General features: G+C 38.6%; 1 protein-coding gene across 1 annotated transcript; it reads right to left on the bottom strand.

The window, feature by feature from the left end:
• Nucleotides 1–2553: 2553 nt before the first annotated feature.
• LOC117424282 (phosphoinositide 3-kinase regulatory subunit 6) lies at nt 2554–17150 on the bottom strand. Its single transcript, XM_034040491.3, has 20 exons — nt 16937–17150; nt 13711–13810; nt 12929–13033; nt 11117–11208; nt 10868–10936; nt 10207–10339; nt 9450–9519; nt 8808–8991; nt 8256–8403; nt 7834–7920; nt 7204–7663; nt 6481–6580; nt 6239–6361; nt 5616–5726; nt 5278–5383; nt 5071–5141; nt 4656–4746; nt 4366–4421; nt 3976–4082; nt 2554–3477 (listed from the first exon to the last, which is right to left on the bottom strand). The coding sequence occupies exons 2-20, from the start codon at nt 13721–13723 to the stop codon at nt 3321–3323; spliced, it is 2283 nt and encodes a 760-aa protein (XP_033896382.3). The 5' UTR covers nt 13724–13810; nt 16937–17150; the 3' UTR covers nt 2554–3320.
• Nucleotides 17151–17352: the final 202 nt, after the last annotated feature.

Here is a 17352-nt window from a genome sequence, read left to right as displayed (position 1 = left end):
TGTTGGCTCCACTTGATCACTGCTCCAATTGGTTACATGATGATCGCTGCCTTTTGCATCCCAAATTACATTCGTTTCTTCTACTGAACCTTGACAGGAATACGTTTATTCTATACACGTTATACATACTCTTATATACTCTTAATGCTTTTTTTTCCATGGTTATACTATGCATTTACCATAGTTTACCCTGGTTTGCCATGTTTATTAATATGCTTTACCACACAGCACTGGTCTTTACAGTGCTTACCAATGTTTTACCATCCATGCTTTCAATATGCATTATACCACATTGCTATGCTTTTACTATGGGAGGCTTTAATTAGGCTATTGCTACTACAAATAATAATAATAATAATAATAATAATAATAATAATAATAATAATAATAATAATAATAACCACGTTTGGTTGAGCAGAAGGCATTTCTGTGGTTCCCTCTTGCATATTCCTCGACTGTGATATGATTTTAAAACACTAGGTGGCACCAGTGTAGCACATATTCCAGCCCATCTCGGGCTCACACGAGTGCAGTACATACAAACTATTTCATACAACACTAACAAGTTAAACTTTCAGTACAAGGTAAACTTTTCAAGCATGCATCAAAGAACATATTAAAGCATGTCTAATGTCTGGTTAAGCCCCCGGCGTGGAGGGTGTTTTTGCAATGATAGAAAATGAAGATATTGAACGCCAATTCTATTTCAACTTAAAAAGAAATCCTCTCGCCTCCTTTTTTTTTTTTTTTAAAGAGATTTTCTTTCCATTTTCTTGGGATGAGATCTCAAACAGGACAGCAGGGAATACAACAAAACATCACAATCCAGTTATTTTAAATTTCAATTTTTTAATTATTATTATTTTTTTACAATATTTACAAGTTCTACAGTACTGTTTTGCATTTATGTATTAATAAATTATCTTATATATAACATTTTGTTTGACTTTAAGAACATTTTTACATACAGAACAAGCATATAAACTATATATATATATATATATATATATATATATATATATATATATATATATATATATATATATATATATATATGCTATACTAAAATGAGTAATACAATTGAACAATTGCCCGTTATTAGGTTTGTGTCATAGATTGTTCAAGAGAGTCAGTAAGCAGTTGTCCCTGAAATAAAGTCCCTGAAATATTTATGAAAAAGTCTCAATATTCTCACGATATGAACTATAAAGCTAGTGTAAGCTAAGCTTGAGGCACTACACTTACGTTTTCCACCTGTGTCTGTGTTTGGAAGGGAAAACAAGTCTGTTTTTGGCATAATTGTGAGGTTTGATACAATATTCCACATACAGAGACACTTCCCCATGAATATTTAAAATAGAACATAAGAGCTTAAGAAAAGTTTGAGATCGAGAAACGGCCATTGGGCCCATCAAGGCTAGTCCCTTGTTAGCACACCATTCTCCCCTACTGGGGGGAACTAACACAAGCAACATCCAAGCATTATAGACACCCATCCTTTACAATGATTATACTGTGCATTTACTATGCTTTAACAGGTACTCGCTTTCACAGATTCTACTCACTGCAATGTTTTAACCCTTTAAGGTACAAGGGATATATGTGTCCCACAAATAAAAAAAAAATGACGATAACTTTCTTATTTTTGCAATGAGGTGCGAAACGGGTTTAAAATGTTCTGACAGGTTGGATCATCCAAATTGTCAGTTTTGTCCTGGTGTCACTCTGAAATGTATTTTAAGAAAAAAGATGTTTGAACAATTGTTCAATGCCTTGTATACCTTAAGGGGTTAACAATGGTATACTATAGTAAACTTCTGCATTTCTCTCGAGCAAACTCCACTGCAACCCCATGTGTCATCACAGTGCTGTTTTCTTGTCTCACAATGTCATCTGTCTGTGCATCTGGGTGCTGTTTTCCTGTCTTCAACATGTTTATTTGCTATAGGACCTCCTCATTTAACATTACCACAATGCAGTGTTCTCAGATTCCTGAATGCTGAGCCACAAATGAAATACTTCTCAACAGAGTTTGCTTAATAGGCCAGCAGGTTTCAAGAGTGTTCACCAGAACATAAATAAATCATGCAGAATTAGCTCACATATTAAAGGATACTGCACAGTAAAGTCAGTCTTTCCAGCAAATATAAAAATAATCCCCAGTAGCACAAGTCTTTTTTTTCCTTCAGATTATTTTTATCAGCAGCAAGTGATACAACGCAGATTAGACGATGCAGACAGGAGTGTAAACTATTTTGTCTTTTCCCTACATTGCACTTTTCCATTTGGCAGCCAAGACAGTGCTGATGTCCTGATTCAGGGATGGAAATAAGACTCCTATTGAGTAGCGGTTACACTACGAGCTTGATTATACGCAGTGTGTAGGTAACAAGCTCAGGTGTGTCTTATTAAACTTATAGTAAAACCAGGAATGGATCAAAGTGCTATGCAATGGGAGTCTTATTCCCATCCCTGTGATTCTTGTTGCTTTGAACACCTACACACTCACATTCCAAAGTGAACCAGCCCTCTGTTTAATACCAGCACTGACAGCTGGTGTTTTTTTTTTTTTTATGTCTAAGCTGTCAATACATTCTTCATATATTGTGCACGCGCTAAAGCTGTTGCAGAGTTGCAAAACTAACTGGTAAAATGTTACACAAGTCAGATTACGTCATTAAAACTAACCATGTTCCATGAACTTACGGAAGGTAATTTTTTTTACCATGTGATGCTAATCTTGCACACGAACAAAAGCAATTTTCAGCCTGTAAGTTTTAAAATGTACCGCTGGGCTCTGCATGGTGCCACCTGGGCGGTGTTCTCCTCTTGATTGGATTATGGGATACTTTTGACTGTACATAAAACTGAGAATCTCGTTCTTTGCCTTCCATTAACTTATAATGTTTTCCCAATGGGCTTTGATATTGAAAATGGTTTTGTTTCCAAGGCCAGCATGTTGATTTCTTTAATGCTGACTCCTGTGTAGATCGATCCCAGCTGCGTGTGGTTGTTCTGCGTCAGACTTTCAGTTTCTTCACTATATGAAGCCGATGACACTGCTATGAAGGATACGCTAAGAGGAGAGCTGCCTCTAAACGAGGTCCCACGTTAAACACAATCTCACCAGTGTTTTTTATATGCCATGATATTCTATATCAGGTTAAGTAACCTACTGCTTTCCACAATGTTGCCTGCTGCAGGTGAACACCATTTTTGTGAACCTATCGGAGCTCACGCCTGCAGTGGCACACATCTGTACACATCTGTAAAGTGCTCTAGTTAACACCTGTTGTATTTTTCCCCCTCGATTGTCATTGTCATTGTATGATGCCTGCAAACGTGTTGATTGGCAGGGGAAGTGCCTTGGACATGTATTTGGTCAGTCCAACGTCTTCTTGGTCACACACACTGAATCTTGAATTCCGCATTTTCTGAATGCAGTACCCAGGCTCCAAGCATGGCGATACTTCAATGCTGAAAAAAAAGAGATAGAATCTTGAGTAAGTGGATTATCTTTTCAGGAGGAACAACAAAAAATAACATTAAGTACATTACTGTATGTCTATTACAATGGCCAGAGTTACAGTAAAGTATAAAACAAGGATTAATTTGTGCCGGTTCACACCGGATCCCAGATCAGGCAAGAATTAAACCGTTCTCAAATGATGACCAGTATGAGAACAAGACCTGGAGACTATGTTAAAACATGGCTAGGCAAACGTGGGCATGCGACTACTGACACCAACAATAAGGCATGAAGCCCTGATCCACAAGCATATATGGGAGCCGCTGTAAATCAAGGGCAGGACATTAGGTCTGGAAACAAAAATGATAAGATCCGGTACACCCCTGATTATAAATATATTGATAGAATACTCTTGTACCAGTTCACGGACTTCAGGGCATGAACACGGTCAGTGCAATGACAACAGCACTTAGCAGCTAACTGAACCAATGGTGCATTGTTCTCACCTTGCAACGTTCTTAAAGATCCTCCGGTAGTCCTGGTCAAGACAAACAGTGAAAGGTTTTTGTTCAAGCGTCCCGATTTTAATATTGCAGGTTCTAATCTTGCCATCCTGTAATCAAATACATACAAGATTACCTCTTTTGTTTTACATCAGTGCGTTGCCTGTTTATTTAGTGCCTCTACCTACTGTATTTATCACAAATAGCATTTTGTGGAGGACGTTCATAGCCTCTTAGTTTTAAATAAGAAGGATTCACTTTTTTGTTACGTAAGTGCACTTCAAACCACATGCTCCAAAATAACTCCTAATGCTGAGTTTTCTTTAAAGCACAAAGATCCAATAGAATACTGTGCAGTCAAATTGGTTATATGAACAAATAAGAAATACCTACCACACCTGCCTTCACCTTAGATCCCTCAGAGAAACTCACAATCAGACAGTCAAGGTCTGGCAGAAAAAAGAAAGAACACAGTACAAGGAATTAGCTTGCAATTGAAGTAGGCAACAAAGCTGGCCCTTGGTCTCTGGTTATGTAAATTATGTTCTGAGATTAAGTGATGTTCTTAATTGGATTGTAAATTAATTTGTAAAATCGTAAGCATTTCGCTTTAGTGTTATAATGACAGTGTTGTGCGTCTACAGTCCCGCACCTGTCCTATATTTTATTAAAATGTTTCATACCTTCAGTTTCGCAGGAGGGAATAGCTCTCATAACCAACCCAGATGTTTGTAACGACAGCCCCTTCTCAACTTCCCTGTTGCTTAGAGATGCCTAACAAACAAGAAAACAAACATTCAGAGTTCATTTCTCTTTATAATCATAGTGCATCCCGGTCATGCTCCCCTCCTGCAACAATGCTGGTGCTTTGTGTGTGGGAACAGAGAACAACAAGCAATGTTGCTGAGGGAGCATGATCTGGATACACTGCAATGTTTATAAGAGAAATGGTCCTGTATAGAGCTCTGTCGAGTACATTCTAAGAAATGTATTCCCCTGGTGAGCCAAAACAAGAATTCTAACTGGAACACAAACTCAGCAGTTCATCCAGTTTTTACTGAAACAGACTTTGGTACAGCATGTATTTTTGGGTTCTACCTTTTTGTAGGAGATCGTCATCATTGCTCCACAATTCTCTGTGAAATTCTTCTTCCGAGTAAGAGTACCTTCTAAAAAAATACAAAACAGGATTAATAAAAATATTATAGTAAATGTACAGGTGACATATCTAAATGTATAACTGTTACAATAGGTGATATATCTAAATGTATAACTGTTACAATAGGATTCTAAATGTATACTCACTTCCTTTCATTGTACCAGAAAAGCTCATACATTCCGGGATGTCTATCTGGAGCTGGGTGACAAACACATCCTCTACGTGTTCTTTGGTCAGGCAGGTAAATGCAATCTGAAACCAGAACAAAACTATTCATTTCAAGGCTCCGGGACCCAGATAGCCATACACTAACGCCACCTGCTGGACACGTAAAACACATGACAGCCGACTGAAATTTATTTAACAAACAAAACCAATACCAAACCTGTACTACTGCTGCTGCTACTACTACTACTACTAATAATAATGCAATTTGACTGTTGTTCTGAAATCCCAAAGAAGCTGCGGGCGCAGCGGGCCTCACCTTGACTGAGTATATGCAGAAGTAGACAGGCTGCAGCCCCATTCGCACGTAGTAGGAGATCACGTCGACGAGGAAAGGGTTTGCCTCTGAGGACTTACCAGAGCAGGATTTCTGCGGCAACACAAGCGAGATTGTTAGACGATATATAAAGATTTTATATAAGTCTTCAGGTTTGGTTAAATAACCTTTCATTCCTGCTTCGTTCAGGAGATGAGTCCTGAGATAAGGGTTGTCTGCTTACTGGTTGTCCCAGACTCCCCTGCCTCCCCCTCCTACCCTCTGCTTCCCTTACTGGCATCAGGGGGGACACTGTCTACGATGGACTTTCCTTGATGTATTCTGTCAATATCTTCTACATAATAAGCACAGGTTTTTATGATAAACCCTTTCAGTCCTTATCTTAGCACCGCATGTTAACACATGACACCGGGAATCATGTTAACCCTCACGGGTAGTGGAAGTGTAGAAATATATGTAAAAAAAAAAAAAGTTTTGTCCTGTTCTCACGTATACTCAATAAATGAGTTTCTTCTTCAGCTCGACAAAAATAATTCAGGACTGAAAGGGTTAAATGCCTAGTATGCAAATGTGTCACGGTAAACTTGACGTGGGTCTGCTGTTACCATTTTTGCCAGCTTGGGTATCATATGACAGAGACTTCTGATGTTGTTTTCGTACCACGGATCAACCCTGCCCAGGTACGCAGCCAGCTGACACAGATCGCTTCCTGCAGTTGGAGTATTTTCCTGTTAAATGAACAAAGACAGTATAAAATGTCATGCAGTTACTGGACTTCCTTGAGCATCTAATAAAAGGTTTTGATCATGTACCCCATGGGTCTCTATTTAAACAGAAGTCTCTGTACCTTGGTGGAAGAGGAACTCTGTTCTTCGTGAGTTACAGGTATGTAGTAAAACTGCAGGCTCAGTTTTTGTGTCAAAAACGGTCGTCTTGCTTCTCTTTTCCTGCAATAGAAAAACATCAATATAATAACTGTTGCTGTGGGGCTACAACAAGGAAATGTGCTTTCGGGGCTCAAAGCAGAAGAACAGGAATCAACAAACATTGCAAAGTGCAGCTACATTTTATTTACATGAGAATTAAAAAAAACAAACTAGAAGATTTAAAGTGGAACAGCATGTTTTCCTTTGCAGTGAACTGATTTCACTTAAAGCATGAAAGACCTCTTCGGTAAGGCAGTGTAAACAGCACTTCAATGGAGCATTGTTTTGGGTTTGTTGCTGTTACATTTAGCATGCTATATTGGGCCCTACAGTATATAACTTTAGCTTCTGAGTTATTTAAAGCATTTTTTTAAAAGTCTGTTTTTATGAATAAAAATATTCATGACACCGTACTAGACTGTTGTTGGATTTTTAACCAGCAGTCACAAAACAGTTGACAATGCATAATATTTACTTCAATACCTCAATCAGCCTTCTACCATAGTGAGTAGTATACCACTAGGCCAGCCTTGTACCATAGTAAGTAACAAACCACTAGGCCAGCCTTGTACCTTACTGAGTAATAAACCACTAGGCCAGCCTTGTACCTTAGTGAATAATAAACCACTAGGCCAGCCTTGTACCTTAGTGAGTAGTAGGCCTTTGCAAGTCTTCCTACAATCCTGTCGTCACCCAGCACCACAATGCGAGCTGTGTAGAGTTTCTGCTGTCTGCTGCCTGGTAACCCATGGCTCCCAGCTCTTCTCTGCAGCTTCCCCAGGGGGCTTGCACCTGTCTCCTCCAGGGTATCTTGCAGCAGAGCCATACCGTCCGACACAGAGGGCTTCATCTTAATCCCACCCCTCCTGACCAGCCTCCCCTGCTCCTGCTCACTGCGGCCAGCAGAGGGCTCCTCGCTGACGGCCGGCAGCTCGCTGGGGGGCAGGTCTCTCTCGATGCCGCTGTCCGTCGACAGGATCGAGAGCCGCAGGAGCTCGCTGGAGGTGAGGTCCGATACGGGGTCTGGCATCTCAAACGATGCAGAGTCACTGGAGAGAACTTCGCTGGAGGACACTGACCTGGTGAATTTGGCAAGTTCTTTCCCTGTTTACAAAATATATATATTTTAAATGTATGCTTTTTATATATACAGTATATATATATATATATATATATATATATATATATATATATATATATATATATATATATATATATATATATATATTTGGTTGGTTGCACTTGAAAATATTCAGGTTAGATAGATGACTTACACAAGAGATCGTCCTCTCTCCAAAGGTGAAAGCTGATTTCGGGGTTGGGGAGTGGAATGCCGAAAAGTGTGCTACTGGACTGTCCATCTTAAACAGAAACACACATATATTTTAATCTATCTATCTATCTATCTATCTATCTATCTATCTATCTATCTATCTATCTATCTATCTATCTATCTATTTATCTATCTAACTGAAAGTAAGGCAAAAAAGTCATATAAAAAAATCTAGTATCTGAAACCAGATATTAGAAAGCATAATCGCTAGAACATGTGCTTCAGGAAGTGGAAATTCACAGCAGACCTGTGGAATTCTAGCTGCAGTATAACCACTGTAAGTACACTGCTCTGTTGCCAGTGCATCCTGCAGACCCTGCTAGTGCAGAGTGCAGTACTGCAGAGTATTCAGTGAGAGCACACCTGGGTTTGCAGAGCTGACGATGGTTGTGTAGAGCTGTTGCAGCTTGCCTGTGTACAAGATGTGGTTTCCTCCAGCTTCCTCTGCACACACCTCCACAGTCGCCACCACTTCCCGGAAATACAGCTCGATCGTGTCTTGGCCTTTCGCCTGTCACAAAAACACTGCACTATTAATAGCAATAGGTGCGCTGCCTGCCTCTAACGTAAAGAAAGAAAGATGCGGCGGAAGTCAGTAACAGAAGTCTCTGTAATCAATCAAGACAGGCCCTACTGTACACTGGGATGGATTAACTGTTGAATAATTTTGTACAAATGTCCTGCTTATGTCTGATTAATTTTTTAAGCAGTTCAGTTTGAGCCATGATGGGTGAGACAAGGCTTATTGGGCAGGTGCTTCGGCATAACACTAATGGTGTTTTTACAAGGCAAGGCAAAAATGATGACAAAGCAGGCTAGTCCAAACAGACTGTATATTACCACCACTGCCTGGAACACATATAAAGAAGTGACTAAGCTCCAAAGCTTACAAACCCATCACTAAGGCACACCCACCTTCAGCATGCGCTCCAGCGTGGGGGCGTCACAGCTGTCCCCCAGCGCAGCCTGCATGGTGTGCACGATGACATCACACATGTAGCTCATGTGGCTCCTGCAGGGGCTGGCTGACTCAATCTCACTGCTGAGAGCCGCGCTCATCTCCATTGATAACAGGGCAGGGTCTGCAAACACGAACACCCTGTGGGAAGGAAAGCCTGCTCATCAGTATAGCCCCTCAGCCATATATATAAATAGTGCACAGTGCAAATATCTATATCTATATATACTATTTACCACAACACGATAACCATGCAAGCGTTCTCACTGTTACCTAATGGTCTAAACACCCTTTTTTGTTTAAACTTTAATGACTCTGATAAAGCAATGCTTGTTTTCCTGGTAAAAGTAGCAGCGTTTTTAAGAAACTATCATAGTCTTGTTATCTTGTTCTGTTATGATAGCATTGGAAAGTTCACTATACAATCCTTGTGATAAATACAGTACTTAGACAATGCATTTCAATTCATACAAAAGCAAAGTCATTTTGTCTATCTGTACAGCATCTATGCAAGTGTACAGTACACATGGGACTATAAAGTGCATGGCATAATAGTAAGAGATAGACAAGCTTGTGTGAAAATTTAAAAGAAATCTTACTTTTCATGGTACTGGTATTGTTCGTTTTTAATGTTTTGTTCAGAAAGGACCATCCTCTGGTACAGAACACCTGCAAATTATTACAAACAGTCAGGACTTTGTCTCATCAGGGGCAGTTAAAAGAAAACTACTGGATTATTATTATTATTATTATTATTATTATTATTATTATTATTATTATTATTATTATTATTATTATTATTATATTCAATTACTGTAAAAACCTTTGTATAAGTCTATTTTCTAGGTATTTTTAGGGGGTCCTAAAAAGGGGGGAGCAACTTATACACCGGTTTCTATTCTATGAATTTTATTTTTATTTTTTCTTAGCAGACACCCTTATCCAGGGCGACTTACAATTGTTACAAGATATCACATTATTTTTACATACAATTACCCATTTATACAGTTGGGTTTTTACTGGAGCAATCTAGGTAAAGTACCTCGGCTCAAGGGTACAGCAGCAGTGTCCCCCACCTGGGATTAAACCCACGACTCTCCGGTCAAGAGTCCAGAGCCCTAACCACTACTCCACACTGCTGCCCCACACCTGTATGAATGAATCACACCTGTAAAGCCTTTCCAAGGGTTATTTAAAGGTCTACAATGTAAGCTATGAGTTATGAGTTTGCAAAAAAGTGGTACAAACTGCATATCGGGAGTGAAGACCTTGATAAAGCTGTCCCTTCATACCCAATGCATGCCGGAGGGTGGTGTGCATGAGCCATGTGCATTGAGGACAAGCACTATTCAATACCTGGGGTCAGTCTTTCACTTTTTACACGGACTGCATGGCTGAGTCCAACTGTGCAGTAGGGCTGGGGTAGCGTCAGCAATCTTTTACAGAATTCATAAACCCTCTTGTACAGGTCATCTGGAATGTAAACGGCCTGCGATAAAAAAAAAAACCAAAAAATGGGTACTGTTATAAATTTATGAAACTATTTTCTGGATCCTGCCTTGTCTCGGTTCTGGTCTGCAGAATCACAGCCCTCTTAACCAATGAGTTATTATTCTTATTTAAAGCTCCTTTGTGGACTCAACAGGTTTTTTTTAACTCTTTCAGTCCTGAATTATTTTTGTCCAGCTGAAGAATAAACTCCTTTATTAAGTATACATGAGAACAGGACAAAACTTTTTTTTTTTTTTTACAATATATTTATACACTACCTCAGATTGGGACCTAGGAGTCCTGTAAGGTTGCAACGTGCATGTGTTAACATACAGTACAGCACTAAGATAAAGACTTAAAGGGTTAAGTTCATCTAAATTATAACTGTCTCCTAGCAACAATCTCTCCCCAGCAGATTTCAGAAACTACATTTGTTCTATGTAGTATTTCTTACTGATGTATTCCCTTTTATCAGAACTGACATGGCCTTGACATTATAAATCAATGGCATGACTGAGGCACTTACCTGTACTATAGCGTACATGAGTGTGTGAAGGAGAGGAATAATGTGAAGCTTATTATCAGACCTCTCTGCCTGTGAACACAAAGATATTGATTACTGCAGGCAAACATGACGACTGCGATAAAACCATGTGTTTGTATTGGAATTCTTTGCATCACTGTTATGTTGTGTTTCTTATGTTTTACATTAAGAACACACACACACACACACACCTACAGTACAAGATCAATGGTATACATTATGACAACTTACCCTCTCTAGCTCTTTAACAACAATTTTAACCAAGGTGCTGTTGTTGGCGGGGTTCCTTTCAATTTTCTTGTGCAAGGTCCATCTCAGCATTCCTATTGCAGAATAAGAAAATGTTTGCAATAAAAATACATTTTAAAACAGCTTTCTTTTGTGCCACATACCGTGTGAAAAAAAAAACAAAAAAAACAAAAAAAACACTGCATAGCTTGAAACCTTGATAAACAGGAAGATCCTGTTTTAATAACATGAACCGTGGTTGGGTTTAGATCCTTCAATATTTAAATAATTTGATTCAACTTCTGCTGTATATCGGCATGTTAAATATTAAAAAAAAACTGCTGCTAAATAAACAACTGAAACTACACACAGCTATATTAATATGTAACTTATTGACTGAACTATAATTCATGATTTACATATAGTTTTGGTGCCAATGTTCATACTGCTTGATTGACAAGTTCTTTACTTCCCTTTAATCCAAGAATATTGTAAACTATCTTTCAAATCTGTAACAAACCAGAAACTGTTCCTGATCCAAGATGGGGAAATACCCAAAGGCTTTTCATAAAAGTATAACACAGTAAACCAGGATAAGAACACATGCTGCAATAAAGCAGAGGGAAGAGCATGCACATAATTGTGCATGATAAAAAGCATGGTTCTGGTGCACCATTTCAAGCACAGTGAATGGGTAGTGCAAGGACAGGAATAAGAAAAATGATCATGCAAATAAACTCAATGTTATATAAAGGGATGGATGTGGAATCTAGTAAAGCTGATCTCAGTAGGTCTGATTCTGCAGGTCACAAGTATGGGCAGTATTAGCTTGCACAGTATTCAGCATTTATTTAATTCATCAGCAATTCCGGAACGCATGCATTTGTGTGTTTCAAGATAGCATACTGCATTCTTAAACAAACAACCCCAGGATCTCAAATAAAATGCACATTCGTACCCCATACTGAATGTATACTGCAGCCGCATGAAGTGCCATTGTTGGAATGGACACTGCACAGTGTCGTTGATGAAACAATTATTCTATTTCAATCTCCTTCTTTTAACTCTTTCATGCATTCAATATTTTAAAAAATAGCTGAAGAAAGTAGTTTTTGGACGCATAATAAATATATTTTTCATTGATATATTTTCAGTTTTCCTCTGCTTTATATAGGGAAAAATGGCATCCGTTTTTCATATGAGGCTTTCATGAATGTGCATCTTCCTCATGTTCCCATATAAAGACTAGAAGAGTTTTTTTATCCATCCCCATATGAGGTTGCCATGCATAAAAGGGTTAAAGTTTCATACATTCACACTTTTTTTTTAGGGAAGTTCAATCAATTTCTCCTGTAGTACTTTCTTGGTTTAGATCTGCTCAGATAAAATACAAATACCACATCTCCTTTAGAGTGGAGCTCCCCCTGTTGGTTTTAAGTATATGACAATATTCTGCTGGGAACCACTGTGATCACTTCATGCAGATAAGGCTGTTAACATCACAGCACATATGATGACACTGCTCCAGAATGTGGAAATGTCCTGTAACATTGGCATAACTTGGGTCAGCTCAATCTGCAAACCTGCAAATGACAGCCAGTTGTTCCGTGGCTCAAAGACATTTGAAACAATAAGGCCAGGAGCTGAAACAACATTTCTTACCAGAGATACATGCATCTTCACTGGAGTTTCTTTGAGGAGGCATTACAACTAGAAGCTGAAAGCAAACTGGTCCACAACCATATTCTAAACTCTTGCTAACTTGACAGGCTGGAAAGCTCTCTTTGAGTCTCACTAGAGCTTGCTGTATCCTACCTCTGTTGAATTGAGAAGCCGTATGATGCCCGCCTAACTCCAGCAGGATAGCGTGGACACTGCGAAGTAGATCCGACTCCATAGCGTCAGTGACCTCAGGGTTAGCTGCACAAAAACAAAGCAACGCTCTCTCAATACTGTGCTCAAAAGACCCAGGGCAACAGCCTGGACAGGGGTTCAAACTGAATTGTATTTCAATGATATATGACTTGCATTAGGCTCTGTAAATATCCATGGTGCAAAAAAAAAAAAAAAAAGTGGTTTAACTTCCACTGAATACTATTTGAAAAACATTCAAGTTTTTTTTATGCTTCAATCCATCCCAGTCCACTTGTTCCCCAGTGTTGAAACTGTTCTGTAACTGCATTTCTATTAAAAGGGAATGTGAAAGGTACACTGTGCTCATAGTAAGTGTATCTGAAATAAAACTTCCTAAATATTAAAGGTGTATAACACAGCCATAGAGACCATGAAGCACTGTATGCTTTTTAGCCACTTAAATACTTCCCTTGCATTGATTTTACAACCCATTTAACAACTTACCAACACACACAAAACATTTACTGGAGCTCATGACTCAACAGTAATCTCCTTAACAACCACAGCTGACTGAGGACATCAAATCCCCCTTCTAGGATATTCGATATTTATTTATTTACTTTTCTTTTTTTTTAACCTACCTTAGAATGTATATTAAGTTCCGCATACAAGTTTAACTTACAAACATTGAGATGTGTTAGCTCTGTGTTAAGAGATAAAGTTTCGATCTGCTCCATACACACCTTTTGACTCCATGTCGTTCTCGGCAAGCTATAGTGTTTTCGAGTTCCCTGAGTGATTAAAGCTGACAAACATGTTGAGGTAGGTTCAGGTTAACCACACCTGCAAACAAAGAAAGGGTTTTACTGGAAGGATCTTGAACTTACCGGGTTAGGCAGTAGCATTTAATAATTCACTGTAGGCTGTCTGATTAAAGGTGTGCTAAGGAGGGCGTGGCAGGAAAGAAGCCCTGCTGCTGTAAATAATGTTGGTGTGGGAAAGTAAGTTTGGCAGAGATGGGGTTAAATCTGACCCTGCCATCAATCACAAGTGTGACCACTCCACAATTAGGTAATTGATGGTAAATGGGGAGTGGTCACATGTATAAAAGCAAGGAGAAATCATTTGTTTGAGACAGTGTTTGGAGAGGAGGTGAGTTGTGCCGTGTGCCGTGTGCCGTGTGCCGTGTGCCGTGTGCCGTGTGCCGTGTGCCGTGTGCCGTGTGCCGTGTGTTTTGTGTTTTGGCCTGTGAAGGCAAATGCCCAGCCGGACATAAGTATTATTTTGTTTTGTTTTGTGTGAACCTTTTATTTTGGCCCTTGGGCTAGTTGCTTTGTTCCTGTGTTTGTTTTGTTTATTTTGTTAATGAACATGCACCAACAGCACTTTAACTGTGGTTTCTAGCCTCTGAGTCTCATTATTGATGCTACACAGGGTTTTTAAAATCCATTATCTCTTATTAACAACTAGCACTAACAATATTATCAGGAGCCTAACCCTTTACTTTAGATTGCCAACATATCATTATTTACCATACTGTTTCGGTACATTTTCTGGGAACCAAGTATTGCTAAGAAATTAAATATTAGGAAATGTACATGATGGTAACCTCTTTTATCAAACCAGCTCCTACACACCCGTATTCACTGGATGAAGTGCCATACTGTTGCATAATTAATCTGCGTACTGTTTTATTTTCAGAACAGTATGTCAAATAATGGTATGCAGACAATCTATAGTATCCCTTCAAACAGTGAATGTTGCATTGATCCATTCACAAAGTGTCGACATCATTGTGCAGAAATCCAAAATAAAGAGGACACTATAAATGGCTAGACACTTTGACCTTTTTGTGGAAATACCCAAGTACTGCAAGCATGCCTACATAATAAAAGTGTATCTGCGTTGTCTCCTCTTCAGCAGCTGATCTCAGGTATGTCAATAAACTTACAAGCCAGGAACCACACTCCTCCTACCCAAATTAAAAACAGCGACAAAGATTGTACTCTCCCGGCAAAGGAAGCAGTAGGAGTATGATGTAAATATAGTCACTTTTTCAACTGCGATTCAGAAATCTCACTATACTTTGTGCCAAAAGTGCACGCTTCTCCGCTTGTAAACTTCTCCTTTGAGGCATTGCGCAGGCACGATCAAATTACTAACTGGTACCCCGAATTGAAACAGTGTGTTCAAAGGCTTTGTGAATTCTCTCCCTCCAAAGTCTTTTATGAAATAACCCAGTACATGATCACAGTAAAGAGTATAGAAATTATGCAAATATAATGACTTTATTTGCAAAATGTGTCACAGTGTGGAATTAAAAATCCAGTCCTCAAAATCAAGAATCCTCCAGGTTTTATAGGTATCATTACATAATTAAGACATTGAATAAAGGTGGAACAAAGACCAGGACCGGAATTTCCTCCAGTTTGTCTTCAGATTGGTTCCATGATTTTAAACATTAGGGGCCTCATTTACTAAGTGGCTAATTGCGGGAGGAAAATTGAGATGACTGCGCATGGTATTTCCCAGTGTCACGCTCTATTTACTAACTAATTCAAAGCAAAAATACCGGTCGGAAAAATTCTAATTAACATACAAATTGTGGGATGGCAACAGGTCTGAAGTTGCGCACAGTATTTATTCTGTTGACAACAAGTAAAGGAGCTGACTTACTGGTGGCGGCAGGGATAAAAATATGAGAGAGAGATAAAAGAAAATATGCTGAAATAATTGAATTTCAATTTAAAATAATATTTTATTATCTACTCGTCCTACAACAATGTGAAGCCTACAACATCAGCATGGTTTGCCCCCCTGAGAAAGAAATGTACAACATATCAAAAAGTTGGGCAGCTGGCTCTTTGAGCTAAAGTGTGTGTATATATATATATATATATATATATATATATATATATATATATATATATATATATATATATATATAGTTTAGCTCTATACATTAATTAATTAAAGTACTATATATGTATTTGTATGTTTTCAATTGATTTATGTTTGTTTAGTGTTCTCTGTACATTATGTAAAAATATAGATATGTAGCCCCTATTTGGATAAAAGCTTTTTTGGACATTAGTCCCTTTTATGGGAAATCAGCCCCGTTTTGCTTTCAAAGCACAATAATGCTGCATATGAACACAGAATACTGTCCCAGTTTTAATCTCTCTTCGTGAAATTTTACAGTTTAGATTTTTTAATATGTACATGAAACTGTTACAGCTACCAGCTAATTGTGCTTGTACAGGAGATGGTCCTATTATGAATTATGCATCATATAATTACTGTATATACCCGTGTATTAAGATGCATACAACAATTACTGATCTCTGAGATATGAACCTTTCAGCTTGGGGTGTTCTTATTCCGGGTAGAAATCTGGCCTCATCGGTTTGGGATTCATTGCAGAGTATTCAAATATGATCCCCTATTTTAATACTCAAGGGGTCAAGGTTAGGGGGAAGGGCTGGGAGGGCTGGTCCATTTCAATGATCCATTATGAACCCAATCCATATCACATTTAATATAGTATACTGTATAACAATGCGCTGCACCTCGATGTTGAACAAAAATTGGAGTAGCATACAATCGATACCGTAACTTCAGCTAAATTACACGCATGACAAACTGTTCCATTACTTTGTAGCAGTTTTGCCTATAAGCAATTTCCCTTAGATATTGTAAAGTTTTAAACAAAATAAATACTTGGAATAACTCAACACAAAGCTATGTCTGTAATATTTATTTCTGCAACACAAAAGCGACTTAGAACTTTTTTCTTAAACACACGCAATTCAAACTAGGAAACAGATTATCCCTAATTAAACTTTCACTTTTCAGCAACACAGAGTACACAGCACAGGATTGCGCAGTCTGGTGCAGAGAGCTCCCACTACCGTATACAGCATCCTTCTTGTGCTTGCACTTTTAAATCACCTAGAAAAAACAGCTTACCTTATTCGTGAAGAGAGAAATGCATAGCTCCAAATATAGGCACGGCACTGCTAAACTTTGAGCAGGATTGTTCTTGTCGGAGGCAGCTCGGGATCTTGATAAACAGCACAGCTTGGAGCATGAAAGTACCTTACACTGAGAATCTCACTTCCTCTTCACAGCAGTGTAAGGGGTGGTGCTGAGGGAAGGCTTGGGGGGGTTTTGTCATCACAGTGTATCTGGGTCGTTTTAACTTTCCCAACACGGCACAGAATATTATGAAGGATTTAAGTGGGGGATTTTCCCCTATGGCCATCACCAGTGTACAGTAACTTACTGAAACACACAGTAATTATAGTGTGCCGCTTACTGTACTTAAATTTACTTTTTTTTTACACCACAGCAGTTTTCAGTGTTATAATTATCACATTTCCTGT

Source organism: Acipenser ruthenus, chromosome 19 (genome assembly GCF_902713425.1).
Source record: "Acipenser ruthenus chromosome 19, fAciRut3.2 maternal haplotype, whole genome shotgun sequence".
Lineage (NCBI taxonomy): Eukaryota > Metazoa > Chordata > Actinopteri > Acipenseriformes > Acipenseridae > Acipenser > Acipenser ruthenus.
This window is presented reverse-complemented; position numbering and strand designations above follow the sequence as displayed.